Source organism: Notothenia rossii (assembly GCF_949606895.1).
Source record: "Notothenia rossii genome assembly, chromosome: 3".
Lineage (NCBI taxonomy): Eukaryota > Metazoa > Chordata > Actinopteri > Perciformes > Nototheniidae > Notothenia > Notothenia rossii.
Window position 1 is genome coordinate 6,131,854 of NC_136901.1, and position 17,429 is coordinate 6,149,282.

A 17,429-nucleotide genomic window follows, 5' to 3' on the forward strand; every position below is an offset into this window, starting at 1 on the left:
CATTATCATCTCCCCACCACATGAGATACTGCTTCTGAAACACAAATACATGGAGGAAATGATTGGGAAGCTCCATACAGGGCCCCAAACTAGGCCAGCTTTCTTGTCATTGTGAAGCAGCTGAGGACATTTAAGTATACTGAGGATGATAAGGGGCAATTTCAGGGCCAAATGCTCTGTTTCATGTTTTGATGCCCCTCCCTGTAGACTGAAGCTTACGCCTTATGAAGCGAAGTTTAGTTGCAGAGCTCCGGATTTGATTTCCCAGAAGCCTCTGATATTTTTTGAGGCCATCATATGGTGTCTGGAGCATTTCCTCGTGACTGAACCTTCATTGTGGACACGCAACGTGACCACTGGTCCTGTGAGGCGGGCCACCTGTTCGCTCCACTTGAGGCTGTGGTTACAGTCACGGTTGCCCAATATAGCACGAGACACTTGTTATCAGGCATTGCAGGAGGCCCCTCGCAGTGGGTCCTAACCATCTGTCCTGAGTGTTTGCTTCAGTTTGAGTGAAGGTGTTGATGTGAGGGACCAGTAAAAACACTGCTTATAAATTATGATTTTAAGTTACTGCTGAATGGAACTCTATATTATATAAATGATAACTTCTTTTATTTTGGGACTCACCTTTAGATGCCTTACTTCCTGTGTGATTACCATTAGCACTGATTGGTGACACCTGGTCCCCCATTATGTGGAACAACTTCTCTTGAACACTCAACAAAGTCTTTTAAATTATGTTAAGTTAGAAACTGTTTGAAATTAGTGTGTTGGTGCTTTTTTAAACCACCTCATTCCAAAAACAGATCTGAAAACCTTAATCAACATCAACTATTGACCCTGAAAGGTAAGAAAAGCTTAAAATATATCTGCCAATCACTACTGAGTAAAGGAAGGCTGTTAGTGGAGCGATCATTCTTGACAGGTTGTCAGGATCTGCAACAAAACATCTTCTGTAATAGTCTGTTCGATGCCGTACCATAGACAATTCTTTACTCCAAATGTGTCATAGATAGCACTTCAACAGAGCTAGGCCTGGTATTTGGAAAAGCGCGTCGATAATAGAATGAAAAAGAAAGTTGGATTTCATTGATCAATTAGCAATGACATTAAAAAGAACACTTTTAGGAATTCAGCTGGCGAAGATTTGAGAAACATGCTGAAATAAAAAGCTGTGCCCATCATGACTTACTCACTGTCATTAAAGTGGATGAAGGAAAGAAAAATGAGACATGGAAAATCATGAATGCCTCTCCTAGGTTGTTGAATTGAAAAGGCCTCCTCATAACTTTCTGTTCAAATTAGGCCTTTTTCATTTTGTATTCCATGGAGGCGATAATCAAATTCATTGCACTTTGAGACCCATCTGTTCCAAAATAATTGACGATTCTGCCCTTCAAAAAACCAACATCGCAAACCTCCTCAGCTCTCCAAAATAAATCTCCGCATCTGAGTCAAATTAGCTCCACGAGTAATGTGTGTTTACAGAGCAGCCGGCACATTTCCCCTCTGATGAAGTTGGACAATGCGGTGAGAGGAAAACAATTAAAACCTCTTAAGCCCCACAGACCCGGTTCCGGGGTCGAAATCGCGTCATTTGCAGGAAACAACGTCTAAGCAACCTTAATATTGAATAAACTATGAATATTTGATATCCATATAATGGGAAAAAACTAATTTAACTGATCTTTTTCATTTTTTTTTTCAAAAAAACACACAATGCTAACAGTGAGCCTCTGAATTAGCCCCGAGCGAAAAATGCTAAGCTATTACTGCACCGAAAATCACTCCTAGCTCCCTTATTACTTATCCTAGCTGCACATCCAACACATCGTTTATGATCATAAAGACACAGAATCTAACGGTGCCCACCCCAACACTAAAAGATACAAACTTGCGACGTTATCAACAAAAACCTACATCAAAACAAGTGGCGCTAGGTAGCCTAAAACGCTAACATGGCTTACCTTGGTTTTGTCTGGTCAAAACTGGTCTTCAATGGCATTAAAACGATAACAACGATGATGTAGTTAATCCATAGGTTAATATCCAATGTGGCTGTGTCCCCTTTGAAATGTTCTGATAATCTATAAGCAATAATAGTGCAATTCTGTTTTCAAATAGTAGAGCAGGCCATTCCTACGCTCTGTAGCAAGATTGACGCCACCTTTTTTTTAACAGGAGTGTGTGCGGGACGATTTCCCTTCGATTCTATTGGCTCTAGGTCAGAAAGAAATGTCACATGTCAAAATCGAAGAAGGGGGGTCAGAGATAAGGAAAATCCTCCCAAATGGCCCCAGAAGAGGGTTTTTTGCTAAATCTGTCTAAAAAGGTCAAATATCACTTGTTTTGCATCAATCTTGATACAGGGTACTTATTATATGTTGTACTTTGGATTCCTAAAGCTTTTAGTCTACTAACCCATCATCATCCAAGGGTAGTTTTCACAAGTACAAGTACAAAATATTTTTGGGACGGACACTATAATTTACAGTTTTTTACCATGTTCAATCTGAATTTTCTTTAAAATAAAAAACATCTATATTGATTCTGACTTTTCTACATCCAACTCACAGGTTTATCATTACTTTGAGAAAAAATATTATTAATTTAACCCTTTTAGAAGGGAATATATGGTCATTTGTTCAGGGGAATGTCATTTTCGAGCCTGAAACCTGAAAAACAGACTTGGGGCTTAAGTGGGGAAATATCATGATCAGTTTCAGGTTCATATTTGTATTTATTGCCTCTACTGTGACATGTTTCCATGCTTTAATGTTCAGAATTAAAGTGTGTTTCCTCAAACTGCCTGTGCTGCAGCACCTCTTTTCACCCTCTGTCTGAAACCAGAGCCCAGTCTGCTCTGATTGGTTCTTTTGGGATTGTACATCCGTTTACAGATGTCCCGCCCCTTAGTTTATCACGTACAATGTGTTGGAGCACTAGAAAAATATAGGATTTGAATTTTTGCTCACCATTTAAATGCACAAAAACCTAAATAAAACACTACAGGCAAGGGAAAAAGCAGAATAGGGCCCCTTTACATTTGGATCCTAAAACAAAGTAAAGTCATCATACATATAGACACTGATTTCCACTATAGCACGGACTTGTAGCTGCTAGTTTAGTTTTTCTTTTTTACCCTGCTTTCGCGATTTCATCTTCAGCAGTGTGTAGAGAGTGTGGTGGCAGAGGGAGATTACACGGCAGCGAGGAAGCTGTGAGAGGAGAGATCTCTGTGTTTGGTTAATGTGGGCTGCAGCTCTGTATCCTCATCCTCTGAGTGGGTTGCTGCTGATGGCATGGGTTATATGTTATTCCTTGTAGGAGGCAGAAATAGCGTGTGTGTGCGTCAGTAATGTGGTGACATCCTTCTCTCTGTGATAGTTCTTCACCGTGGCGCTCTGAGTAACTGTACCCTGGAGAAAGCGGATTTACAGCCTCATTCAACTGTGCTGAGCTCCAGGTAAACATCATTCAAACCGCCAACTTAGCAATCCTTCTCCCTTTCTCCCCACATACACACACACACACTTCCTCACACACGCTGCATGCAGCCATGGCGGTAGATTCATGAGACATTTGCAGTAAATGTGTTTTGGAGATTTATCCCCTTTCATGTTCACCTTGTTTTTCGGCAGAGAACTTTACAGTTGCTTCAGAAATATTCATGCCGTGATTTAGAGAGCAGTGAAAATACAGAAAACAATCGTTGTGCATAGACAGAGCAGGGAGGGGAAAAGGGGGCCTGCTGAATTTGCTTATCAGTCCCTCTCAAGCTACAGTTCGGGCCCTCGGAGACACAACAGCATCAGGCCACTGGGGCTCAGGCAGGGAGTCGAGTAAACACTTGGTAGTAGAATAAGCAAGCTGCACAAAAGGCCTTCCTCCCGTGACCGAGGCCACACACCAAGACGCAGCGCCCCACTTTTATATACACACTGGGAAGCACAACAAACAAGCAACAGAATCCACCGACGAATACTCAAATCAATATCCCCTCGTTATTTTTTGAAACTGTTTGGACTTGGCGTCATCGTGGGATTATTTGTAACAGTATTAAACCCCAGAGGATGGAACCAGGGGGAGCTAGGCACCACCTGCCCTCTCCTATGAACACACACACACACACAGGGAGAGAAAAACAACAAGAGTGTGACATAACAACTGATGTGTATGGCTGTGTCTGCTTTGCATGAACAGATCCGCTTGTTTTTGAAATTCACAAGTTTAACTCCCATGTGTCCTCCCACCTTGGCTGATTTGTTGGTCTTAAGTTTACTCAATGTAAACAAGAGGAATAGCATTAGCATGTGATGTTGCGCGCTAGCCCCACAGAGCTTGGCATGCTAAAAACGCGTGAGTTCAGCAGGTCAAACTACAGTTTCTGCCTCTCTCTCGGCTCCTTGCCAATAATAAGAAGTGCTTCTGCTCTCGGCGCCTCTGTATTGAGTGGATTGCCTCCCTTTATATGGAAGTAAAAATACAAAAAGGTTTAGCAAATTATGCGCATATAAATCCACTTCTGCACTGCTTTTTTTTACCTGCATTTTCCAGCCATTTGTGTCCAAAATACGATTTTCTTGAAAAACTTTGCAAAGGAGACAGAATATAAGTGTTCCTCCTGCACAGGCGTGTCCCCTGCTGAGTTGTGACTGGAGACTGTCAAAAACAACCAGCTCCCATATCTCATGAATAAGAAGTGATATATTCTGTTTGTGTCAGCACAGTATATAAATAAGTGTATGTTTCTCATTGCATTCCTTCCCACAAATCAGCCTGACAACATCTGCTGCTGTAAAGGTAGCCTCTGACACGAAACACACCGCCATGGCACCGCAATGTGTCTGAGAGCATCAGTTCTTCATCAGCAAGAAGATGCTTCCAGGATTCCCACGACCCCCAACCAAATAAATAACCCGCCCCCGCCTGACACCAGTGAGAGTCCTTGTCTCCAGATGCTCTGCCTGCCTTGCATCTACCCGGAAGGCCTCCCCCTCCCCTTCCATAACCAAACTAAAGTACTAAAGCCTTGAGAAGAGCAACGCTACCTGCATACAATCAGCACACACGGTGCACACACACGTAGCCATGATGGATGGCCTTCCCCTCTCCGTAATGCACAAACGCATTTACCCATCAGCCCGGGGGCCAGAGGAAAGAGATGAAAGAGACACTCTGCTCCATGGCTGCACAGCCGCTCATGCAGGAAGGTGCCTCCTCCTAATCTTCTGGGTGGAGGATCATGGCAGCACTTCCAGCTCATTTAAGACTTCTCACTTCATACTCCATTATTCAAAGTTGTTAAGGATAAATCACTCTTAAGTGTGAACGTGTGACTCTGGGCAAGGATAGTGGCAGTGCAAGTTTGAGGTACTAAATTGAAATCTGCAAAATAGCATTACAGGGCCTCTTTAAGTCTGGAGTGCAGCATTGCAGACAACCTAATATTCTTCCTCTCAATTCCCTATATCATACTCCTGTGACATCTTGTGCAGAACATACAAACTAACAATTAGCAATTTCATTACATTCTTTTCTGTTTATCTGCATACCCATTGTCTCAGGCAGCAACAGGTATTGTTATAATGAGAGACTGCCTCTTGTGGTAGAAGCTAAGATATTTCCAAGATCACAGGTGTGGCATGTAAATGACTGCTTTTACACAAAGAAATGAAAGACAAAGCTCTGTGTGTGTGTGTGTGTGTGTGTGTGTGTGTGTGTGTGTGTGTGTGTGTGTGTGTGTGTGTGTGTGTGTGTGTGTGTGTGTGTGTGTGTGTGTGTGTGTGTGTGTGTGTGTGTTTTATGCTTACTTTTAATACTTCTAAATAAAAATGTTGGCCCATAATTTCATTTCCTCATTGTAGCGACCAGAGAGGGGTCTCTGATAGTGTTACGTTATTATGAGAGTGCTCTCATACTTGTTTGATTCTGAAATTGTATATATTTATATAAATATATATATACCTTTAATTATGTGTGTGTATGTCTACATCTGTAGCCTGTTATTGTCTCATCATACCGCACTGTGAGTGAATTAAAAGTAAACATACAAGTCGTCATGAACACATCTGTCCATCAGACAGAGGGCTGCTGGGCCTCCTGTCATCATTAACGGACGTCTCTTTAAAATGACCGCTCTGAGGAGAGGAGTTCTCATTCCTCTAACCGCCTGCTGCTTCCTCTCCTCTCTCCTCGGTTCCCCTCCTCGGCTCCTCTGCTCGGATCTCCTGTGGGCGGGACTAAGTCACGAGGATAGGAGTCGAGGAGGGGAAATGAGTGAAATGAGAAAGGCCCAATGTGTGTGTGTGGAGGAAATAGGTGCTGCTAGTTTTCCAGTCCATTGTGTCTGAAGTGAGGTTAACAATACCTCTCTGCCTCGGCCTATCTCCCTGTGTACCTGTGACAGACTCACCCACACACTGGGGCCTCAATATGCCTTCTCTTATCTGTGTTATCTTGTACACACACACACACACACACACACACACACACACACACACACACACACACACACACACACACACACACACACACACACACACACACACACACACACTCCCTCTCCTCTCACTTCTTACTCCAAATCCCCTCTTTTCCCCTCAGACTATCTCCTGTCTATGAAGAGGACTGCTGTGGGTAGTCCCTTTGTGTTTATCGAGAGCAGTTTGACAGGAGACCCTCTCCCCGCCGCTGCTCTCTTCGCAGCAGGAGAAGGAGGCTGAACATCTCTCAGTGGGCGGCCGGGGTCTCACAGTTCAAGCTCAGACTCAGAGACACAATGTCAAGCCGAGTGGAGAGGCTCTCTGAGGGGAAAGCCCTCGCCAGCGCTGGTGGTCATCGACCCCATGGGCTGAGACGTTAAAAGCCTTGGGTTACAAAAAGTAAGAACATTTAATTCTTTATTATCCCCTCACAGGAAGAATCTGTTAGTCCAGACATGCCTTTACTCAGCACACAAACTCTAGGTGGTCCATTCACTACCAGGATGATGAAACAGGTTGAAAACTTTGTGAATGGAGAATTCCCCTGCAGACAGCCAAGTGTAGACCAGATGTCTTAACCAAGGACGTGGCACATATACTTTTCCAGGAGAGTCTGTCTGTGACTTTGGATCTGGCAGATAAGCTTGAAAAACAGACGTACGGTAGTGTGAAGCTGTGGCATGAGTAAAGACTTTGGAGACATGCCTGAATATGATGTAGCATCATACCTTCAAAATATCTGAGAGATAGAATAAAATCTTGCTTTTCATGGCACATGATTCATGAATAACAAAACGATGGCTTATTAGCTTCTATTCAGATGGTAAATGAAAGATGATGGTTCCTCAGCGCTGTTGCAGAGAAAGCTCATCCAACAGCCACACAATAGATTCACGAGTATTAAAGGAGTCAAAGGTCATCTGCTCGTGAGCCGCCGGTAAGAACTGTATTCACGAGCTCACTCCTTCAGTGAATACTACATTCAGCACAACCGAAAGCTATATTGATCGCCCTTAGTATTACTAATGAGATTGGACGTAGCTTTCCGAACACCACCACTATTCTTTTCGTATTAAATCAAGGGATTATATTGGCATACAGATCCGTCTTATCCCCGCCTGTTACCATCCATATGTGTCAGGCAGCCTCACGTGGACAAAGAAGCATAAATGAGAATGAGAGAAAAGGTGGGATTGAATTGAAGACACCTAAAGGACTTATAGCAGGGCTCCAGCTGAGTCTGTATATCGAGCTGGAGACGCCCACAGAAGAGGAGAGAGATGAGGGGCAGGCCATCACATCCACTGGGAGACAAAGGAGCGGGGTGACATGCAGCCGATGGACAGAAGGTCCATTTCCACTCCAACAAAAGAGCCGGGGAGATGAAGCAGATTAGCAGCTCTTTATGCCCATTGTGAAGGCTCTAAATGATAAGATTTACCCCTTTTCCATCTCAGCCTGTGTCCTGTGTGTGTGTGTGTGTGCAAGTGTGAGTGGAAGTAAGCTCTTTTCTGATTCACTCCATCAGGATACGCTTCCCATTATTTCCCTTTACAAGCAGGTACATACGCACATACATACACCCTGGTGTCTTTTATTCATCCCCACAGGAAGCACAGACGCGACAGATGGCTTTTGAGTCACTTCCTTTCTTTGTACTAAATCCTGAATTTACAGTTTGATGGGAAACTTACACACCCTTTTTATGTTCGTGTGACTTTAAAATGACTTTGGTTATGTTGCTATAATGATTAATCACTCATTCACTGAATACAGCAGTACAAGTGACACACTGTTAGAGTTTTATATCATGCTATATATAATATAACATTTTGTTCCATCTCAAGGTTTCTTTTTTTTACAACCTCAAGGAGCTTTTCTTAACTATTGCTCATACATTGCCTCCTCTGGTTATTCCTTAGTATTTATTTCCATCTAGTGATCACCTTGGAGCATTGCACGTTCTTATTTTTCTAGATTGCATTTACCATTTTATATACAATCCATTGAAAAAGATAAACATCATCCTTTGTATGGAATAAGAGTGATACTTGGTTAATTATGTACATGTAATTTTAACTGAGAATAAGGAAAACACTGAACGAATTGGTTACAACATCACCATTGCAAAGTTTGGGTTTAGTTTAAGGTTTATATTTGCTCTTTGATTTGCATTTAATGTCTAGTGGTGATTTTCAACTATTAAAACTTAAAAGTATTCGTAATTTAATCAAGCATTCCCATTTAAGACACTTTACACCAATTTCAGAGGGAAATACTGTACTTTTTACTCCACTACACAAGTTACAGAATAACAGTTTGGTCCAAAAAATATGAAATAGGAACATTTTAGATTTTTTTTTCAACATAGGATGCTACACTTTAATGCAAAAACATGTTTTTAAATCATGTACGTTTATGAAAAATGGTTGGGAATGGACCAATTCTGCATATTGAGTACTTTATACTTTGAGTACATCCGGGTAGTAACTTCTGTACTTAACCTAAAGTGGAGTATGTATACTGTGGTATTACTGCTTATACTTAAGTAAAATATATGAATACTTCTTGCGCCAATGTTAATTTCTTCATTTTTTTCAAACTGTGTCCATGTTTGTCCCTTCCTGCCTCCATGAGTCATGTCTGGTTTTGACCACCAGAGGGCGCTGAGTGCCGCTCAGCCGCAGACCATGCAGTCAAACCCCAGTTTCATAAAGCACCGATTGCCGAGTCATGGATGGGTGTTGTTTAACATGCACGCAACAAGGACAACAGCGCTCACAACATGAGTACAGACTGTAGATGTAAGCGATGACAGAATTATTTCTATGTATTTCTTATACTCTTCCCAGTCTTTCTTGTTATAATCGGTATTTTGTGTTGAAACTGTGTAGCCGACAAAGCTAACAGCTAGCAGCTAACCTCTTTGAGTGGACTTGTTCAGTAACCTCTGTTACTGACACTGGAGTGTTAGCATCGACTGTGAAGTGGACAGCAAGCTCCTGGTCATTAAGGTAAATATACAGCTAAATAACTGTATGTGTAGAGCCTCTGAAAGACATGCTTCTCGTGGTGCCTTTTTCTTTGTTAGTTTTTCTATTTCTTCATTCAAGATTCAAAGGCTTTATTGTCATATGCAAAGTAGCTACAGTGAAGTTAGGGGAATGAAAATCTTAAGTCCCAGGCACCTCCAACAGTCACCATGAATATATATTAGACATAATACAATAAAACATGACCAATTTGCAAGTAATGCATGAGAAGTGAACTATATTCATGTCAAATACAATACCAGTGAATGCAGGAGTATGTATATACATGTCAAATAGAACAAGATAAACAACAACAGAATGTAAAATGAAATACTGTACAGTGGAATAAATACTGCTTGTGTATATTTGTGAGATGCAAACAGCTATATCTAAGGAAAATAATGCCTGTTCCTCCACAGCTGCAGCCATGGTGTTCATGCACAGCTACTGCGAAGCCAATTCCTCCATCTCCCTAACCTGGGTGGATGAAGGCATCTCCCCCTGCTTCTACTTCACTCTGGTCCCCACCATCCTGCTAACCATCGCCTTCTTCCTCGGCACCCTCCACTGCATATTCTACCAGAAGTATGGCACATCGATGGAACCTAAATTCATCCCGCGCTCCCGTCTCTACGGTTTCCAGCAGTTTGTCTCCGGCCTCCTGCTGCTCCAGTTCCTGGGGTTGATGGTGTGGCGGGCGGCCAGTGGGGGGGAGCTCCCGGGGTACGTGGTGCTGTACGGCTGCTTCTCTGCGCTGGGCTGGGCCTGGTCTATAGCCCTGCTGAGGGTGGAGAGGCGTCGGGCCCTGCTGATGGACCGGACCAGGGGCCACAGTGCGGCCCTGCTGCTGTTCTGGGCCGTGGCTTTCGCTGCGGAGAACCTGGCTTTCGTGTCCTGGTACAGCCCTCACTGGTGGTGGAGGATGGAGAACAATCAGCAACAGGTGAGGAGACGCCAAATGCCACATCAGCTTCACCATATGTTGGAGAAAAAGAGATTTGAGTCACTAGTTGTATACTATGTTCAGACTGAATATGATCTATATGTTATGAACTGCATATAGATCCTATGTTTTACTTCTCTGCTCTCCTTTGTACCAGCGTGTCACATGTTTTTTACATCGCTATCTATTCAGTTATTTGTTAATTTCTTTCATCATAATGCAATAAATCACTTCTGTAATATTTTATACGTCTGATGTTGTGTACTTTAACAGTCCATAGGGACAAAGGTCAGTTAATTATTTTTAGAATAAATGAAGGTGTGTCAGACACTCCTGCTGCTCTGCTAGCTGAGCCGGTATTGGTTCAGGCTGGCAAAACATGCACAACATTGATGTGAGTGAGCAGGACTAGAGCCACGTTTTTGCTGAGTCATCGTTCAATCTGACTTTCAGATCCTAAAAGCTACACTGTTAACCAATCATATTGCACCTCCCACTCTGAGTCAGCGACTTCCTGGTTATCTAAGTGAAAGCATTGACACATATGTATTTTTATTATTTAACCTGTCTTTAGTTTTAAATATTGTTTAGCAAAAATGTACTCATACCTCCATAAACTGTGTATACTGTGCTTTACTCAATTGAATGTTAACCCTTAAACCCCCTTTTTAAAATGAACCTAGAATAAGTGTTATTACAGTAACTTTTATGAAAAGACATGTTGATGTAAATGACTCAGAGGCTTGGTCTATGTGTTTTATTAAAGACACATTTAATAGAGTACTTGTATTATTAAAAAGCTGTTTTGACATCTGTTCAATACATGCTGATTAAATCTGTTGTGTTTTATTTGACCCCCAGGTGCAGTTTGCCCTGTGGCTGCTGCGCTACAGCGGCACCGGGCTGCTCTTCTTCATTGGTCTCAAAGCTCCGGGGTTGCCACGGAAACCGTACATGCTACTGATAAACGAGGATGAGCGGGACGTAGAGACCGACCCACAGGTAGCACACACTTAAATCACTTTTATATTGAGCAATTCCTGTGTAGAGTATTTCATATGCTAATTTGCTCTTTGATTTGCATTCAATGTCTAGTGGTGGAATTCAACTAGTAAAACTTTAAAGTAATTGAATTGAGTATTCCCATTTTAAGATACTTTACACCAATTTCAGAGTGAAATACTGCACTTTATACTGTTACAGAATAACAGTTTGGTCCAAAACATAACAAATAGAAACATTTTCAACATAGGATGATACACTTTAATGCATAACAACATATTTTTTACTTTTAACTTTATGACTGGATTCTGCATACTTTATCCTTTGAGTACATTCGGATAGTAACTTCTGTACTTAACCTAAAGTGGAGTATGTAGACTGAGGTATTACTACTTATACTTAAGTAAAATATATGAATACTTCTTGCACCAATGTTCATTTCTTCCTTTTTTTCAATCATGTCCGGTAGAGTATTTAATATGTTTGTGTATCTCAGAGCCTGCTGGGCGGAGAACCAAACCAGTCCACCTGGCAGGGCTTCACCAAGAAGGCCCGCTTGCTGGTGCCCTACATGTGGCCCCGAGGAAACGTCTTCCTCCAGATGCTGGTCCTCTTCTGTCTCACGCTGCTTGGATTCGAGCGAGCCATTAACGTCTTTGTTCCCATTTACTACAAGAATATTGGTGAGTCATTGGTGTTTATTTCAGAGCTGCAACAAGCTAACAACAAGCTAATGGTGTTATTCCTTTAAATTCAGTTTGATGTCATGCCTCAAGAAACGTACCAATGTTAAAAAATAGAGATGGTAGCTTGCAGACAAAGTTCCTCAGGATGTGGGATGAGATGAAATAAAAACACGATTCCAAGTTCCTCCCTTGTCTTCAAGCCAAACACCTGACTTTTGCTTTTCTCTGGTCTCCTTCTCAGTGAATGAGCTGACTGATGGCAGCAGCTGGAGGACTCTGGCCACCACAGTGTGTATTTATGTCCTGCTGAAGCTGTTGCAGGGTGGCGGTGCAGGTAGGAGCCACTCAGACCACTCATGCATTGATGTTCTGTCTCTAAGCACACTCCAACGTGGGGGTAGTGATGGGGTGTGACCACGCCGCTCTCTCCGCCTCTTCCCAGGGTCCTCTGGTTTCGTCAGTAACCTGCGCTCCTTCCTGTGGATCCGGGTGCAGCAGTTCACTAACCGCGTGGTGCAGGTGCGTCTCTTCGGCCACCTGCACTCCCTCTCCCTGCGCTGGCACCTGGGCCGCAAAACAGGCGACGTTCTGCGGAGCATCGACCGCGGCACGTCCTCCATCAACAGCCTCCTCAGGTACGATGGCCAGAAATAGACCCATTATTTTTCCTTCAATTTGAACGACTTACTGACTCTTTGATGTTCCCTACAGCTACATAGTGTTCAGCATCCTCCCAACCTTCGCTGATATTATCATTTCTATCATCTACTTCATCACGTATTTCAACGCCTGGTTCGGCCTCATCGTGTTCGTCTGCATGGCCCTGTACCTCAGTAAGCTATTTCAAATTCTGTATGTTTACTAAAAACTACACATTTTCCCCATAAGGTTTTTTTATTGCCGGTTTATATTTCTCCCAGCTCTGACCATCATCATCACTGAGTGGAGGACCAAGTACAGGCGAGAGATGAACCAGCTGGACAACAAAACTAAGAGCAAAGCTGTGGACTCCTTGTTGAACTTTGAGACGGTACAAGAAAAACATTTTATAGTCAGTTATTGTCAAATGATTCCAGAAAAAGTCAACTTTTTTGTTCTTATTTGATCTGTTCCACAGGTGAAATACTACAATGCAGAGAACTATGAGGTCAGCCGCTTTGAGGACGCCATCTTGCAATATCAGGCAAGTGGAGTTTCCATCGAAACATTTAGCCTGCGCTTAGTCATCGCTGCTTTCAGGAAGGAGAGGATTCATTCAATAAAATCCATTTGCAGGTTGATTTAAATCCAGTATTTTACAATGGGATGATAATCCATTTGATATTCTCACTGCTGTATGTTCAAAACGGCAGATGCCCAAACTCTGAAATATGATTTTTTTTTTTACGGCAAGATACGTTTCAAAACAAAGACTATAGGAAAACATGGATATACCACTTGTGAATGATGCTATTTTCATTACAGAACATTTAATAATCTAGTTCAGTGCTTCTCAAAGCGCCCCCTAGTGGTCCGTGAGTATATTGGTACAATTTCACATTTGAAATAAATAAATACATTTGAAGTTTTCCGCACTCTCGCTGGAATATCTCCGCAATGGAGCGAGGTTAAGTTTCATTTTCGATTGCATGGTATAGCCCAGCGCAACACCTTCATCACACATGTTGCCACTTGTTTGTACCATTTTCAGGCGATTTGTAATCTGTTCTAGAAAAACGATGTGATTTTAGATATTTGTGAAGTTAAGTGGTCCGCGAGTGTTTTTTTTAGCGGTCCGACTCCTTGGTATAAAAAAGTTTGAGAAGCACTGATCTAGTTGTTTACCAGCTAATGTGCAGCATATAGGCATCCATTATTACATGTATACCCAGTCCATGCAGTCCTGGTTCTGAAGGTCTTCCTCCTCCTGTCTTCAGGTGTCAGAGTGGAAGACCCAGGCGTCGCTGGCCTTCCTCAACCAAACCCAGAACCTCATCATCGGGTCGGGCCTGCTGGCCGGCTCCCTGCTCTGCGCCTACTTTGTGACGGAGGGGAAGTTTCAGGTACCGACCACATCCAGGGAAACCGTTATATATATTCTTGAATCACTTCCGAATTATGACTTTGTTTTGTCTTTTACGGATTAGAAGGGAAGAATAACAATCATTTTATTCTAGGTTGGAGACTTTGTTCTCTTTGGTACCTACATCATCCAGCTGTACACCCCCCTCAACTGGTTTGGTACTTACTACAGGTAAGAAGAAAAGTCTTTGAACGCACCGTGCCGAAAACCCATCCATGGTGAAGGTTGTCGTAAACGGTTGGCTCCATTTTCTTCTTCTCCAGAATGATCCAGAACTCTTTCATTGACATGGAGAGCATGTTTGACCTTTTCGAAGAGGACGAAGAGGTACATTTCAGACCGGACCATGCCTGTTTTGTGTTTTCCTGTTTTGTTATCCACCTTTTTGTTTGACATGTTCTGTACTTGCTCTGTCATGCAGGTGAAGGATGTAATGAATGCAGGAAGTCTTCAATACAAAAAGGGAAAAGTGGAGTTTGAGAACGTTTACTTCAGCTACGTAAACGGGTTGGTTCCCACTCGATATGACGGCATGTTGTTTCATGATGTAATACAGTGTGTAGATGACTTAGTTTGAATGTTCCAACCCTCTTTCTGCACAGCAAGGAGATCCTCAGGGATGTGTCCTTCACCGTGCTCCCAGGACAGACGGTTGCCCTGGTAAGGAACCACTTCATTTCTAAATGACCCACTCACTCGTACAGCAAAGTGAGACTGTTGTCTTTTCCTCTGAACCTCCCCAGGTGGGACCGTCCGGCTCAGGGAAGAGCACCATCATGAGACTCATCTTCCGTTTCTATGACGTTCAGGGAGGCTCCATTAGCATCGACGGGCAGGACATATCAAAAGTAAACGAACATGGAAACATAATTACAAGTGCAATTAGGCACAGGATGATCAAAGCATATACTTCTGGAGTTCAAGCAGTGCCTCTGTGATGCATTAATATTAACATGATAATCAGACACAGCTTGAATAGTATCACCGGCGCTAAGTAGCAGGTCTAAATGATAAGGCATCTAACTGCTCTCGTTGGACTAGTGATGAATACGTCTTATTCACTCTCAGGTGAAGCAGGCCTCTCTGCGGTCTCACATCGGTGTGGTTCCCCAGGACACCGTGCTGTTCAACGACACCATCAGGAACAACATCCGCTACGGCCGCATCTCCGCCTGCGACCAGGAGGTGGAGGAGGCGGCCGCCGCGGCTGATATACACGACAAAATTATGACGTTCCCTGAAGGTAACGCAAAGATAATGTATCAAGTATTTAGTAACTGTGCGTTTTTTTTTTTGCCGTATTTGCCTGATTGTGATTTTTTTTCGCTGGCAGGTTATGAAACACAGGTCGGTGAAAGAGGTCTGAAGCTGAGTGGAGGAGAGAAGCAAAGGGTGGCCATCGCCAGAACCATCCTCAAAGCCCCACAGATCATACTCCTGGACGAGGTGAGATTACAAAATAAACATTTAAAATAAATATTGAAGCCTTGGGAAATATTCCTACAGTCCAAGTTATGTCGATGAATGTCTCTCTGCAGGCCACATCTGCTCTGGACACACAGACAGAACGCAACATCCAGGCCTCGCTGAATAAAGTCTGTACCAACAGAACAACAGTTGTCGTAGCTCACAGGTAAGAGATGCACGAGCTGTAGAAGTGTTTTTAATTTGTTTCAAAAGGTTGAGTTAACCCCTTCTTCTTTGTTAAAGGCTGTCCACTATAATCGCAGCGGACCAGATTCTGGTTATCAGGGACGGCCGGGTCGCCGAGCGAGGACGGTGAGTGTGAAATGTTCTCACTTTCACCCTCACGATCTGTTTGAACTTGAAGTGACACACCTTCTCTCCCTCCCAGGCACGAGGAGCTGCTGGCTAAGGGAGGCCTGTACGCTGACATGTGGATGAACCAGCAGCAGGCCCAGGACTGCGACTCCTCGTCAGACACAGAAGCCAAAGACCTCAAGTCTGAAAAAATGCAGCCGCCGTCCACCTCTGTAGACCACCACGGTCACTGAATGTGCTTTTGAGTTTTTATTACGGAGTCAAACTGAAAGTGTACTTGAGAGTAGAGAAGGTGCATTCACCAAACTGAGGCGGCGCACACGATCTGGTGGTGTCCAAATGATTTTTATACCCCCAAAAGGTACAATTATTATAAATGAAATCCGTCCTGAATTATTATTTCCAAACGTAATGAAAAGTAGTGCATTAAGACTCATGCATTCATCAGGGTAACTCCCAGTGTTTCAATGTTTAACATATTTTTTTAAAGATATCATTACATTTAAAAGCCCTCCTGCTGCCATCTTTTAACATTGTCTTTATTTTTATATGTTAGACATGAATTTTTTCGGTTTATGCTGACTCATTTAAAACATATTTTCTTAATCTAAGTCCTGATATACACTATTTAAAGATATAAAGGGAGAGGTGCAAGAAATAGGGGTGAATGATATGTAAATGAGCTGTCAATAGGGAATTTTTTCAGCTTGGTTTTATTTATTATATTACTTTGTTTTAGGTTTTCGATATGTGAGCTCTGCTGTTATTTAAATGTAAGTGATACTTTTTTATGTGCAAGCGTCTTTATACTCTTGATCACTAAACTAAAGTGAGGTGTGTTGCTCGTCTTAAGGGTTAAGGAATATTGAACATTACAGAACCTGTGATTTCTTTTATTAAAGAACTGACTTTAGACTGGCTCATTTACATATAAAGTGATGCAGACAATAAGAGCTGGCACATGGATATTAAACCTCAGATATCCGTCATAGCTGCTTCTTCTGCATAAAGTCAAATGATCTGCTGTGAAAAAGATCAAACTTAATAGATAATGCAGTTATAATACCAACCATTATTTTCACTTCATTTATTATATATAAATGCAGCCATATAAACAATTTCGAAATAAGAATTTGCAATGTTGTATATCTTTGTGACATAAGGTATTGCTCATTTTACTTGTAAAAAATAAAATGTATTTTCCATGTATTCCAGTCTGAAATGTACCAGTTATTTTGAGAATATCCCTCATACCTTTTACAATCACTATTTAATTGAATATGCTATTCCATGCACACTTAATGTAAATAATATCCTACTTTTAAATGTTGATTACTGTAATTGGCCCTTTCTAGTGTGTATTTGACAGATAGTCTTCAGATATCTCCCTGTCAATATGTGTGGCTGTTTTTACACTGCAGTACCAGAGTATCT

At 42.3% G+C, this 17,429-nt stretch overlaps 1 protein-coding gene across 1 annotated transcript; it reads left to right on the forward strand.

Annotated features, from left to right (window-relative positions):
- Positions 1–9,152: 9,152 nt before the first annotated feature.
- abcb6a (ATP binding cassette subfamily B member 6 (LAN blood group) a) lies at positions 9,153–17,204 on the forward strand. Its single transcript, XM_079671959.1, has 21 exons — positions 9,153–9,292; positions 9,383–9,502; positions 9,940–10,463; positions 11,325–11,465; positions 11,962–12,148; positions 12,393–12,485; positions 12,594–12,786; positions 12,863–12,984; positions 13,072–13,181; positions 13,269–13,334; positions 14,068–14,193; positions 14,308–14,384; positions 14,477–14,540; positions 14,635–14,720; positions 14,816–14,873; positions 14,957–15,061; positions 15,282–15,456; positions 15,547–15,659; positions 15,752–15,846; positions 15,924–15,992; positions 16,069–17,204. Exons 3-21 carry the CDS (start codon positions 9,948–9,950, stop codon positions 16,226–16,228), a joined length of 2,556 nt encoding a protein of 851 aa, XP_079528085.1. The 5' UTR covers positions 9,153–9,292; positions 9,383–9,502; positions 9,940–9,947; the 3' UTR covers positions 16,229–17,204.
- Positions 17,205–17,429: the final 225 nt, after the last annotated feature.

Excerpts from the sequence above, each read along its gene's own strand:
- abcb6a (XM_079671959.1), top strand. The coding sequence starts at position 9,948 with ATGGTGTTCATGCACAGCTACTGCGAAGCCAATTCCTCCATCTCCCTA. Across the intron at positions 14,721-14,815 it reads TACTTCAGCTACGTAAACGG|CAAGGAGATCCTCAGGGATG; the intron begins GTTGGTTCCCAC and ends CTTTCTGCACAG. Across the intron at positions 15,993-16,068 it reads CGGGTCGCCGAGCGAGGACG|GCACGAGGAGCTGCTGGCTA; the intron begins GTGAGTGTGAAA and ends TCTCCCTCCCAG.